This window comes from Diadema setosum, chromosome 2 (assembly GCF_964275005.1).
Source record: "Diadema setosum chromosome 2, eeDiaSeto1, whole genome shotgun sequence".
NCBI lineage: Eukaryota > Metazoa > Echinodermata > Echinoidea > Diadematoida > Diadematidae > Diadema > Diadema setosum.
In genome coordinates, this window is record NC_092686.1 from 14,667,630 (window position 1) to 14,681,689 (window position 14,060).

A 14,060-nucleotide genomic window follows, 5' to 3' on the forward strand; every position below is an offset into this window, starting at 1 on the left:
CTTGTGGGAGGCAGTACTTTCTCACACTCTTCAAGTATATGAGTGTTGATCAAAAGCTCACAATGTTATATAGTGGATTCCCATGCCAAGTATGAGGCTCCTAAGGTTGAAAGTATAGTTGTCGTAGCCATAGACTGGATGAAAAGGTATTACTTGCTATGTCTTATTTTGGGGTTAGTTGTAGGTTTTGAATATGACTTCATTCCTCTTATACAAAATGTGCTTGCTCTAAACAAAATAATTTGGCTTAGATTGAGGACAGCGAATTTGTGCCTCATACCAGTATGATGAGATATTTCATATATTCAAAAAATTCTGCAGAATGGGAGCGAATCGCCACTATTCAGCATTCGCGGCATCACTCGGGTGGACCGGGCGGCGCTGTGTGCCAATCAAGCCTCGCGCTTCTCAAATCAGTGGACTGTCTTCCACTGAACTCAATCAGTCGGACACAAAGTCGGGAGTTAATCATCTCACCACATTTACTTCCTCTCGCAGTGATTTCCTACCACGATAGGGTGGAATAGAAAGCTGCAGTCACAGACCTGTACCACCATTCCCCACCCCCTCCCCCCCCCCCCCCAACCAAATGACCTGAGCGTCCCCCTTTTTGCTTCCCTTTCTCTTTAGATCTTTCTTTTGTTGTTGTTGTTGTTGTCAAAAAGTGCGGCGACACCATTCCGGTGATTTTGGACACGACAATTTATCATCACGGTGGAGGGATTCATTCATCATCGCACGACCTTTGTTCCAGAGCCATGCTGCCGACATTGTCTTTATGCAATTTTTTTTTTTTTTTGGGGGGGGGGATTCTTTTTTTCTCCCCCTTTTAGGGGGTTGGAGGAAGGGATGTTTTGTTAAGACATAGTAATTCTATGTCATGCACTCTTGGTCGCAATGTGCTTTTTGAGATGATTGTTGATGAGGAGGAGAAAGATACTGGGGTGATGATGGTGTCATTTATTCATTCCCTTTTGAGTAGATGGTCAAGATTATAGCCATGATGCTCACATCATAATTAACACATTGAATGATGCTATAAAGATACTGTTGAATCAGCATTTGCTCTCATTTTCAATCTCAGTGAATATCCCAGGGGGAGGTGGAGCGTAATATCCGAATAGAGTGGCCCAAAACAGTACACTTCATTTTACAACTCTACAAGCACTATAGTCTTAGTATTCCAGTTGTATTTCTAATCTGTGGGTGTTTGTAGATTGTAAAATATTGCAGCCATTAGTCACACATTTTTTTTGTGATGTTGAAGGCACTTCTGCCATCATCACTTTGCTAAAATTACAATACAGGAAATGCAAACACGCCTGTCAGCGTCCATTTCACTCGAGAGTATGCTTTGCGAAGCAAGCTCTCTTCTCAAGAAAGTGCTGAGACGTTGTGTCCCTGCACAGTCTGATATGGTTTCAATTACTTGTTTTTAAATGAGATGTGCTGGTCGGTTAGTCAAAGTCTGCCTGAATACTGTGAAAGTAGAAATGTTCACGTGAGTAATTTTTCCCACTTGGCTGGGTGAGATGGATTTTTTTGTGTTTTTAATTCCACAGAATCAAAATATAAAATAGTTCCACATACATGATATAACAAGCAAAACATTTGTGTGCTCCTTTATTTACACTATTTACATGCCGTACAAAATGCGATAGAATTTCCATGTTTATAGTCGAAAGTATATTGTGTGTTTATACATGCATGCGTGTATACGTATATGTATGCATGTGTGTGTGTTTTTTTGTTGTGTGTGTGCCGAGTATCCCTAAGGTGGCCAACAAAGTCATAACAATAATTGCCCCTATCAAGGTGTCTTGCAAAGGGCAGAGGTCAGGAAGACCGGAGTGTCTTTTCCTTGGCGACGCCCACTCCCCAAGTCCTTAAAAAAATATATATATGACTCCGCCTACTCGCCGCGAAATGCCAACATGAGGAGTGGGAGTCAGTAGCAGAAATTGCTGGAGATAATTCACAATTTGTACATGGTTCAGGATCGAAGCAATCAGAGACATTAACCTGATTTCGTCTTTTTCTCCCCCTTCCCACTCAATATTCTCTTCATCCCTCAAAGAATCTGAATAAGTGCATCAATTCCGCCTCCACTAATTTTTTGCCCTCCTCAACGTTGATCAAATCAAAACTTGTTTGCAATGTTCATATTTTGAGTTTAATAGGGGAGTCAGTCCACTCCAGATTAGCCCTAAATTGATTAGATTAGAACCAATTTTGCTAGGAAGGCATCAGGGAGAGGCAGGTTTAATGTGCAGTGATAAAGGTGTAATGCTTTAGTGAGGACCGCATCACAAATTTCAACTCATTTACTGGGGTCGAAATTTCTCCATTGATGTCATGGACGAAGTTCTTATTGGCTAGATTTCATTTGTTTATTTCAATGTCTCATAGAGGTATGTGAGACAAATGCTGATTTCTCATTTTCATCTTCAGATGTGTGCATTTGCAAATTGCACAAAGAATCTTGTCGCTGACCAAAAAAGGAAATTGCTTCTTGATTTATTCTTCTCTTTCTCTGTGGGTGAGACCGCCTCCTTCGATTTCGAAGATAATTGCAGATATCAGCCGGTTTTTGTGTGTTTTGACCACTTCACAGGGATTTGCACCCTGCTCTTTATGAGAGAAGTGAAGTGGGTTCCTTTACGTGCATAGAGTAAAAATGTCTCCTACACACAGGATCAATGACTTTAAGTCTCCTGCGAAAGACTTGGCAATGAAGATTAAGTTTTGGTGGCTTTCTTGATTCCATTAAGATGCTGCTGGTAAAACATGGAGGCGATGTTGATGACAAGTGTCGCCTGTTTTGATTCCGTTGATATGAAGATGGCAAGTAGTGGAATTGCAACAAATTATGAAATGGCCAAGTTCATTTTCTTCATTTTGTTTTTTAATTCAACTAGGCAATGTTGTCATGTTACAATCTTTAGAAAGTTTCACACATCAAAGATGGTCAGTCCTCCGCTATCTGTAATCCCCTCCCCAACCCCCCAACTTCATCTGAAGATGCCCTTTTTAATAAATTTCGACTACAGGCACTGTCTGCCTTGTGGAGTTTTCTTCTGGAGTTTTTTTTTTTTTTTTTAATCCTCTGATATTATGATGCACTGCATGACTACCATAGCAGGCAAGGGTCCAAGTTCTTACACAGAGGGTCAAAAGTTTTCAAGGAATGTAAATGTCACAATTACAAGAGGATTGATTCAAAGTGAAGCTATTTCTGTCTGAAAATTCCACCGTGATCATTCTCAAACAGGCTTCTGCTCGAGTTTTCCTAATTTGCAGTTACAGGGTTTTTGGTCGGTTAGTATACAGTTGGCAAAGTGGCAATCTCCTTTTAACAAGACCACACCCTAAGAGACAGATGACCTTTAACCCATGGCTGCTCATCTCTGCCTCCAGGAAGTAGGGAGCACCATGCTTGTATGGTCCTCCATTTTGGGATGCTGTCCCTATCTTTGTGCTCCCACCTCCAAGGCAGCATCACTTGAAAATTACCCTTATACCTCCCGACCATTCTTCTGCCCCCCTCTTTCACCAGCGGGGGTGCCTCCCCTCCGCATCTCGTCTGTGTTATCTCAGGTGCGGAGGACGGAGGGTCGACCCGGGCCAGCGCTCTTGGGGAGATTTGTTGACGATAAGACCCTAGCTGCCATACCCAGTGCGCTCCGTTCAAACGAAGGCCCTTCATTGCCCTCAACACATCTTCGAGACATCCAAGAATTGCTCGCTTGGATGCATTCGTCCTTTCCTCTTGTCCCTGTTTTAGCGGCATGTGTCTATTTTTTTTTTTATAGTCCCAGTCTTAATACTTTCTGCCTAAATAGCCCTTTCGCTAGTTTCCTAATTAGTGTGCAGTATTTGTATCTGTTGCTGCAATTTTCGTATGCCTCCCAGCGGTATGCATGCCAAGTCTAATGAGAAAGGTGTCTATATATTCACTCTTTCTTTGTGGAAAAGAAGAAGAAAGTAATGATAGTGAGAGTAATGTACAACAAAGTATAGTGCCGACCAATATCTTACTCAGTTATTCTCTACTTCTTCCTATCAATACACCCCTCTATATATTTGCGCATCCATTTATCCATCTACTTACCATTCCATACAGCAGTGCAATCTATTGCACATGCATAGGTATACATTCATCTGCGTAGCTATCATATCAGTCTATTCACAGAAGACTTTCTTTCTCTTTCTCTCCCTGTCTTCATCTCTCTATCTATCTATCTATCTATCTCTCTCTCTCTCTCTGTCTATCTATTTATCTATCTATCTATCTATCTGTCTGTGTTTCTCCTGTTGTGTCTCTTTTTCTTAGCCTCATATTCCATCTATTGCACATGCATAGGTATACATTCATCTGCATAGCTATCATATCAGTCTATTCACAGAAGACCTTCTTTCTCTTTCTCTCCCTGTCTTCATCTCTCTGTCTATCTAGCTATCTATCTATCTATCCATCTATCTATCTCTCTGTCTGTCCATCTATCTATCTATCTATCTATCTGTCTGTCTATGTTTCTCCTGCTGTGTCTCTTTTTCTTAGCCTCATATTCCATCTATTGCACATGCATAGGTATACATTCATCTGCATAGCTATCATATCAGTCTATTCACAGAAGACCTTCTTTCTCTTTCTCTCCCTGTCTTCATCTCTCTCTCTATCTATCCATCCATCTATCTATCTCTCTGTCTATCTATTTATCTATCTATCTATCTGTCTGTGTTTCTCCTGTTGTGTCTCTTTTTCTTAGCCTCATATTCCATCTATTGCACATGCATAGGTATACATTCATCTGCATAGCTATCATATCAGTCTATTCACAGAAGACTTTCTTTCTCTTTCTCTCCCTGTCTTCATCTCTCTCTCTATCTATCTATCTATCCATCTATCTATCTCTCTGTCTGTCCATCTATCTATCTATCTATCTATCTATCTGTCTGTCTACCCATCCATCCATCCATCTATCTATCTATCTATCTATCTATCTGTCTGTCTACCCATCCATCCATCCATCTATCTATCTATCTATCTGTCTGTCTGTGTTTCTCCTGTTGTATCTCTTTTTCTTAGCCTCATATTCCATCTATTGCACATGCATAGGTATACATTCATCTGCATAGCTATCATATCAGTCTATTCACAGAAGACCTTCTTTCTCTTTCTCTCCCTGTCTTCATCTCTCTATCTATCTATCTATCTATCCATCCATCCATCTATCTATCTCTCTGTCTGTCCATCTATCTATCTATCTATCTGTCTGTCTATGTTTCTCCTGTTGTATCTCTTTTTCTTAGCCTCATATTCCATTTTGTATTTGCTTTTTTTTTGCTTCTTAACCCGATAAAGACTAGTCCCGAATATCAGTTACTCGGTTGTGTCTACAGGGAAATGCTTGTTATAGCGAAATCAGCTTGTCCTAAACTGGAATAGTGATTATGTTTCTAATACTCTTTTATCTGCTTCTTTTCCCTTCACTACTATTTCATATTTCATTCACTTATCTATTTGTTTATTCAGTTATTTACTCCTTTAGTTAGCCGTTTCACTCATTGGATTACAATACATAATGTATCGATGCATCATTTTGTTTCTGTTTTAGATTCTGTGATGGTACTGTTCTTGTTTTTCATGTTATGATTTCCTTCTCCTCATAAGCTGCAGTGCTGTAGCCTGGGTCAACACTACACGATATGCGCATTCCAAGTGTGCCCTTGTATCTTCTGCGAGTTATGTATGCAAACATATTGATTACGTCCCCCATGCCCCTGTCACTATCAATGTGAGATTTTTTTCTCTCTCTCTATCTCTCCCCCCCCCCCCCACCCCTCTCTCTTTCTTTCTTTTTCATACTCTTTCCTCACACAGAAAAATTGTATTACCAGATATATCTTTCTCTATTATTGCACATGATAGCCATGTTGCAAAAGAGATGGGAACAGCAAGGATGGTGCCGTTCCTTACTTCTTGTAAACCCTGTAAAAATATTACTCTTACTGCGAAATTAGTCTTGGCGCTTTGTTTTTGTTTTGTTTTTTCCTTCTTCTGCCAAATCCAGGGTAAACTATCTTCGGGTAATGCGTTTGTAATTTACAGAATGCTGTCTCCCCATCTGGCGCTTGTAGCATTTATTGGCGTCCCTGTTGAACCAGTCATTTATGACATCCTTCCCCGCGATGGCATTAATTATGGGGAAGGTGATCTCGTCTGGCAGACGCAAAAAGACGCGACTCGTGTTTTTGTTTCTGCAGAGGAGATGGCCGCCCCCTTCCCCCCTCGTCAAGAGAACCAATAAATATCGTGTGATGATTTATAAATATCCCGATGGATTGTGAATTCAGTCCGACTGCCGATTATTTGAGCTCTTCGCAACAATGTGCTTCCTCCGTGGAGTTTACCCTGTCACTGCGTACTCACATCAAATTGAAAAATCCATCTCGTCCAAACTGAATAATGCTGTTTTATTTTTCCCCCGCCAACACTTGAAGGCATTACCCTTTAAATCTCATTCAGTAGTTAATCCATGAAAGCCTACACACCCACTATATACAGGGCATCTTACAAGCCCTTTTTTAATCACCACATTGCTCTATTACACAGTTGTCTTTTAACCTACTTTATGAAAATATGATAGTAAGTGCCAAATACCTCTACAAGGTTACAACAATTGTAGTACCCATGGTAGATAACTTACTGAATATTGACAGTCTAGACTTTGTTCCGTTTTCCATTTTGATCAATCTGTGCCTGATCTGTTTCCATGATTTTGTTATTGCAACCGAAAACAAAGGTTTCATGAGGCTATGTCTCCTCTAAAGTAAAATGCTTTCTGTGAAGGATGCTTGTGCATTCAGGATCCAATCAGCAAACTCGTCGATCTTCATGGAAGTGAGTAGGTCAGCCCATGTTGGATGCCAAACGAATCCGACGCTGTGCCTCTGAATCGACCCATTCGTTTTCATCCAGATCGATAATTGATAGGTCCGGAATGCATCGAAATCTGTGTGTATTTAATATGTTTGTATGTGCACCAGCCAAGTGTACCCGAGGTTGCACATCCTCAAAGGAAGGGCTCTGTACTTGCATGCTACAACATGAAAATGCACAGGTGGAATAGCATATTATGAGTGTGCTACTCAGAAGTTGCAAGATGTGTCTTGATGTCCTAACTGAAAGTATTTGTGTCCTTAATCATTAATGACTATTATACAACCACATCTGCATAGGAGAATTGTGATAATGACGGCACTGTGGTATCATTAACTCTTAATGTGCCAGGCCCAAAACCCCTAACGTGCCAGAGGATTTTACCTAACGCCAGAACGTTTCGAGACTGGACTGACAATGGAATTTAAAACCGCCATATCTCTGAAACTATTGACTGTTTTGAATTGAGTTCTACACAACATATATCAATAAATGTTTGCTCTTTCGTGTCATGCAGTCAGTTTGCCACAATATCTATCTGAATCTGAAATATTGCAGAAATATTTGATACATCAAAAAAATCATTAGAAATTTTTGTGTAGTATGGAAAAAAAGAGTCAGTCTTGTTTTTTCTTCAATGGAACGCTCCCTTGACTCTGTGAGAATGTTTTAGAGCAACATTTCCTCTTTCAAATGATAACAAAATTGCCTTCTAGAATTGTATGATTCCAAAGATACTAGCATTTTATTTTGTCTTGGCAATTTCTCTTTCTGCCTAAGTAATTCATTCCCAAATCTGAGTCCTTTAGTCCCAGATCCTGTATTTGAAACTAAAGTAATTGTCCCGGGCCCTGGAATAGTGTCTTTTGTCCACCTAAGAAGGAAGAACCTGCTAATCCTCCTTTTCTCTACGCGGACCACGGGCGGGCGTACTCTATTGAAATCGGTAGGCCTTTGTCCACGCGCAATTCCTATGCTAGCGTGGGGATGATTAGTGACGTTCACCAAAACAAAAGGATGAAAGACTTGACCGACGAACGAAAGCTGACCCTCTTTGAGGGACAAAATCAAAGCAGCTTCCCGCAGGACAGCGTCCAAGCGGAACAATGCGAGTGGAACCGCATAGACAATACACGCAGAGTCAATAGCATACACACGCGTGGTTTACCTATGAGACTTTTGATCCATACACATCTCGCAGAGGTTGCGCCCGCTGCGGATTTTCCCGATGTGAGAAAAATACATCTAGCTGAAAAATCGTGTATTTACTCAAAATTTTCCAATGTAAGCATGCTCATATTTTTGGTGGAAACGATGGCTATGCTAATCAGCTACCAGTACATATCATTGGCAGTTGCTTGGTGTAACACATTACGGTACCACAAGAACTTTAATGATCAATGCTTTTCTCGCTGTTCTTAGTCGCCGATCGGCGACCATGGCACGTCAGGACTAAGGTCGCCGTTCGGCGACCATGGCACGTTAAGAGTTAATAACACTCTTAATGATTGTCAAAATGTTGCATTTCTGAGCTTCAGTCCGACCCAGTGCATATATTCTTGGACAAGATGTTTATCCCCAGTGTGTCCATCTGGACTTGGGTATAGAATAATTTCCTGGCAGTGCAGGGAGATGAAGAAGGGTGTGCCCTTCTGGAAGAGCAGAAAAAACACTGATAGGCTATCCTGGGTGAATAAGACGTGATGATGATGGTGATGATGATGATGGTGATGATGGTGATGATAGTGGTGATGGTGGTGATGGTAATGATGATGATGGTGGTGGTGGTGGTGATGACGGTGATGATGATGATGATGATATGATGATGATGATGATGATGGTGATGATGGTGATGATGATAGGGTGATGGTGGTGATGACGATGATGATGACAAGGAGGAAGAGAATGAGAGTGATAGTAATGATTCTGATAGTGGTGATGATGATTAGGAGGAGAATATTAGGATAATGTGTGTGATTATTATCATCATCTTCATTATCTTGAAATATGAGGAAAAGTTGCTAACATTATTTCCTCCCCATCCTCTGTCAATCTCTTCATGGTTCTCAATGCTTTCTTCTCTTTCATTGCCACCTCTTTGCTCTGCAGGTACCCACGTACTGGAGGGAAGTGGGAAGATGGTTGTGACGGCCGTGGGCCTCAACTCCCAGACGGGACAGATCTTCTCCATCTTGCTCGACGTCAAGGGGGAGCGGGGTCAGAAGATCGAGATGGAGGAGGTTGCCATTGGCAACAATGACAGTAAGAGTCCTTTTCCTGATCTTCGCAGTTTTTAGAAAGTGGTACAAGTTGTAGATGCTCTCATGTGATGCCATCCAAGGGTGATCGTTACGGGTGGTCTCGGAAGTGTCTTCAGATAGCATTTGCAAAGATGCAGCACCAGTGAGTACCCGTTTCCAGCCAATGTAGGCCCAAAACCCAGGTGTGTCTGGTCGGGGACAGTGTTGGCTCGGTTCTTGAATCCAACCAGCCAATCTGTCACCCCCGATCCTTTGATTCCTACCTCCCCATCATTTCCCCTGTCTGGAATTTCCTCCCTGTTGTGTAATTCCACATCTGAACTTGTGCAATTGGAATCAATGTGCACTCCTTTCGTGGAGGGCCCAGTTCGTTCTAACCCCAAGTGTGCCCATGAAGATTTTAACCACTGCCTACATAGGTGCCAATCCATAACTGCCAGATATAGTTTAAAAGACTATAAAGATGTACAGTAATTGTTGGATTGCGCAAAAGACTTTTTTGTTGTTGTTGTGGTTTTTTTTTTGTTTTTTTTTGTTTTGTTTAAGGTTCTAAAAAATGTTATTTCCCTGCACAGCACACTAGGCAAGTGGATTTTAAAAAAAAGAATTAGAAAGAAAAAATTTAGTGCCACCAGTGTAATATGAAGGTGTGATAATTGCTTACAGACAACAATTGTAAAACTATGGGCAGGATGTTGGAGAGATTAAGAGCTTACATGTATTTGCTCTGATGACTTCCTTTTTGGCTTATAGACGAGAGGGTTTGGCTGTTGAATTTACAAGAAACCAATGGCTGGTTGGAACCCATGCGTGCTCAACCTTTCATTCTGTTAATCTCATATCAGTAACAACATTATAGTATGCGAAGGTAGATTACAGATCCAAGATCCAAGATATCTGCCGAGTGGGTGGGGGAGGGGGGAGCATTTTTCCCCTTGTTGTTAATCTTGTACTTCCGAATTGGATAGGTGATCGTACGGTCTACTCTGCCGTTATTAATAGTGTGCGTAACTCAATACCTGTACTGTCATGCTCGGAACCGTAGCTTGTGCGGGGAATGTATTGAAATTTGATCATGTACTGCAGCGTACTACGGGATATTTCAGGGCATGTTGCCAGCAGACATGCAAACAGATCATTCCACTCCTTTTCTTTATGTCCACATGGTTTATCCCAGGGATTTTCTTGCATATTTCTTAATGCTTGAGATTAGAAATCTTTTCCATGGCCAGTGGTCATTTGTGTGTACTTTGTAATGGCAAAGAGCGTGTGTTTTCTAAACATGTATTCCGTGCGCTGTACGTGTAGCGTGGAGATAGAGGAAGAGTGTACATATGGGAGAGGTAAGATCACTTGGATTTTTTGTTTTTTCTTTTTTTCATTTGCATTTTTCTGTCTTTTCTTTTGTTTATTTGCCCCCCCCCCCCCACCCCACTCACCCATGAGATACCAATACAATGTGTCAGATCCTTGCCTACAAAGATTTCAAACTTTATGAAAATTATGCATCAGTGAATAAATTCAATTGATATGTGCATTTTGTGATTTTAAATTCAGAAAATGATACCATCATTCTCTTCATTTTATTCCCATTCATCTTACTGCATAACTTAAGTGACCAAGTTATTTGACCCCCCCCCCCCAAAAAAAAAAAAAAAAAAAAAAAAACTGAGACTGAGTCTCTCTCTATATGGGATATCCAGCATGTTCTGCAAAATGGTGCACATTAGTGGAGTCAGCAGGAGGTGTATTCCAGTTTGAGATGAGTATGTAGAAAACTGTGGATAATTGAAAGGTTAGGGTTCTTTAATGGCAATTGTCAAGGGCAATAAGGCTCCCCCACACAGAGTTGGTCTTCATGGTTGGTGTAAGGGAGTCCGTGGGCCTCGTAGGTGATGGGTGCTGCATTATTTTTATGTGTAGGTGTGACGGAGGAATGACTGCTGGCAGATGTTGCAATATGTTCACTTTGCCTTTAATTCTCCCGAGCTTTCGACTGAGTTAACGGTCTTTTTTTTAAACCCCCAACGCCTAAGATAAGCCCTTGAAAAACACTGGTAACTCAGTCGAAAGCTCAGGAGAATATAAGGCAAAGTGAACATACTGCAATGTCTGCCTGTAGTCATTCCTCCGTCACACCTATATTTCTCCTTCCTTTCTCATATCTCACTTTATATAAGCTGTTGTAAAATGAGATCAAGCTTGTTGGCACTCAGGTGAGTGTAGTGATACAATGAGCATTTCTGATCCCTCCAGTTACTTGCATTTTTCCTCTCTTACTTTTTCTCAAATTTATGTCTGAGTCTATCATCCCTCCGTATTCCTATCTGTCTATTCTTTGTCATATCTGATTTTTCATCTCGTTCCATCACTAATCAGGTTTAGTGCCATTCTCTTTACAGTATACTTCTTCAGTTTACATACACGTTATAAGTATTCATGGTACATTAACAAGAAAATAGCATTATACCAAATTTGAGCGAGCTGTTCAGCGGGAAATCAGTGGGTACAAAACCTGCACCATATGGGAGCAGAAAAACAAAGCAACAAATGATAACAGGAGTGAAATGTCATTCCAGCCACGAGCACACACACAGAATTACAGAATTCTATTCCGCTTATCAACTTAGTGAGTCATGGTGTCCAGTGAATTGTGATTAAAAGTAAATAGACCATTCAATGAACATGCAAAATCTTCGCAGCTCACACATTTGATAATACCACAGGAAAGCCCATAAGAGAAATGTTATTGTCAAAAGAAGTGCATTTGGGATGTGGAAGACATTCCCCGCGAGGTGCCTAGCAGCTCCTGTGAATCTTCACGGATGAATGATGGTGACCTTCAAGGTAGTGCAATAAGCAGTACACATATGTGATCATGTGATCATGTGGGCCACTGAATTACCTGGCTTGGTACGTTCACGAAGATTTCCGCATTTCCCCAGAAATGTTCCCCCCACTAAAGGTTACAAAAAAGTGCCTACCAGTGGATGCTATTTCACTCATTCTCGCTCTCCCCCTCTCCCCCTCTCCCTCTCAATCTCTCAAACTCTCTCCCCTCCCTTCTCCCCCATTCTTTCCCTCTTCCTTAGATATTTGTGCCCTAAATCAAGTGCAATTGCTCTGAATCTGTCTTGTAAGCTTTCAGAGTTCATCTATCAACTCTATTTATTTGTTTCATGTGGTGGACTGGCCTACAGAGGCCAAAAGAAAACAAAATTATTGAACTGCCAGCCTGACTTTGTTTTTTTTTTTCAGACCATTATGGATAGCGACAATTTCTCTTTTCTCTATGATACAAATCAAACAAAAAATATATATATATCTTTACACCACCCACATGGGTGTGCTATAAAAAGGAAAAAAAAAAGTTGCAAAATTGACTAATTTCATTGTAGGCATAAAAATGTGGATCACTTTTTATAATTTTTCCAAATATCAAAAACTGTTCATTTCATCACTGAGGAGCAGAAAGCTACATTTCATCCATTTTGTCCTGAAAGCCCTTTTAAATTAAGCTTTGGAGCTTAACGGTATGATGAATAGCATTTCTGAATATGTCATGCGCCGGGCAGTCAAAATTGATTTGGCCATGATAGTGGTGTTAATATGTCTTTTGTTTAGGCTTGGCTAAGCGTGGATTGTTAATGCTGGATAATGTGCTATACACTCCCAACAATGCACTCAGTGCACTCTCATTATAACAAACAGGGTTACAATGAGACTCTTGTATTAAGAAAGTCAAGATTCAGGTACCAAAATCATTGTCTATGTATCTCTGTAGACATTTTTGTTCAGCTACAACAAAATTTCTTTAAAAAATGAAAGAAGATTGCCGGGCCCGTTATATAACGGGAGTCGCCCATACTGAGACATGACTCTGTATCACAAAGTGCAGGGTTGTGAGACCCATCCAGTCAATGTGGTAAACATGTCTCTATCAAACACTGCTACTTTCTTTATGACACAATTTTTTTTTTTCACTCACCATCCCCCCCCCCCCCCTTCTGCTATGGGAATGCTTTGCCTAGAAGGCCCGTCTTCTGATTGGTCGGCAGTGTCTCGTTTAGGGCAGGAAGAAGTCGGTCAAATCGAAAATAAATCATATGTCGTATGTCGTACCTTTTTTAAGAAGCAGCGACATCACACGTCCTCTCCACGACACATGCCCATAAGTGCCCCATTAATTTGGAGATGAAATCAATAGAAATATAGTTGCGGTTATACCTGGTGTCGATACTCCAAAACCTGTAGGACCTGTGAGTCACATGAAGAAAGGTATGAAAAAAAAAAGGCACCCCTGACGTTGACTGGATACATGCACATCTTGCTGTGAAGTCTTGTCATAGGGTGACAGGATCTGTCTCTCAGATTTGTCTTCAAACTATGAAGCAAGTTGGATAGAATATTCACACCCTTTAAGTTTCTGATGATAAAATTGCCATCAATTTCTTGACATCAGTACAAAAGAAAAAAGTGCAACTCAGATTTGTCTTCAAAATATGAAGAAAGTTGGATATAGTATTCACCCCCTTTAAATCTCTGATGATTAATTGCCATCAACTTCTTGACATCGGTACAAAAGAAAAAAAGTGCAACTCTAGTTGTGATAAGTATCATCTTATCAGTACTAAACATTTTATTGCACCTGATTCTGTTATCATGAAGATTTTGATATAGCGTGATTAGTTGGTCTTTGTCAATTTATATATACATGGATTTGCCTTTTTTTTTAAGTCATGTAGATTTGGAAGAAAAAAATGAGTCACATCTTGATGCAAAAAATCAATGATCAGTGCATTTTTTTTTTAATAATCAAATTTAGGGGGTAACTTGACAAGAAGGTAGAGACAGAT

At 40.5% G+C, this 14,060-nt stretch overlaps 1 protein-coding gene across 2 annotated transcripts in view; it reads left to right on the forward strand.

The window, feature by feature from the left end:
- Positions 1-14,060, forward strand: part of LOC140246173 (plasma membrane calcium-transporting ATPase 4-like) — a 219,408-nt gene that overhangs the window by 167,188 nt on the left and 38,160 nt on the right. For both annotated transcript variants that reach the window (XM_072325613.1, XM_072325612.1), the window contains one exon: positions 9,053-9,205. In XM_072325613.1, the coding sequence (XP_072181714.1) occupies positions 9,053-9,205 (153 nt within the window). The remainder of the gene's footprint in view (positions 1-9,052; positions 9,206-14,060) is intronic.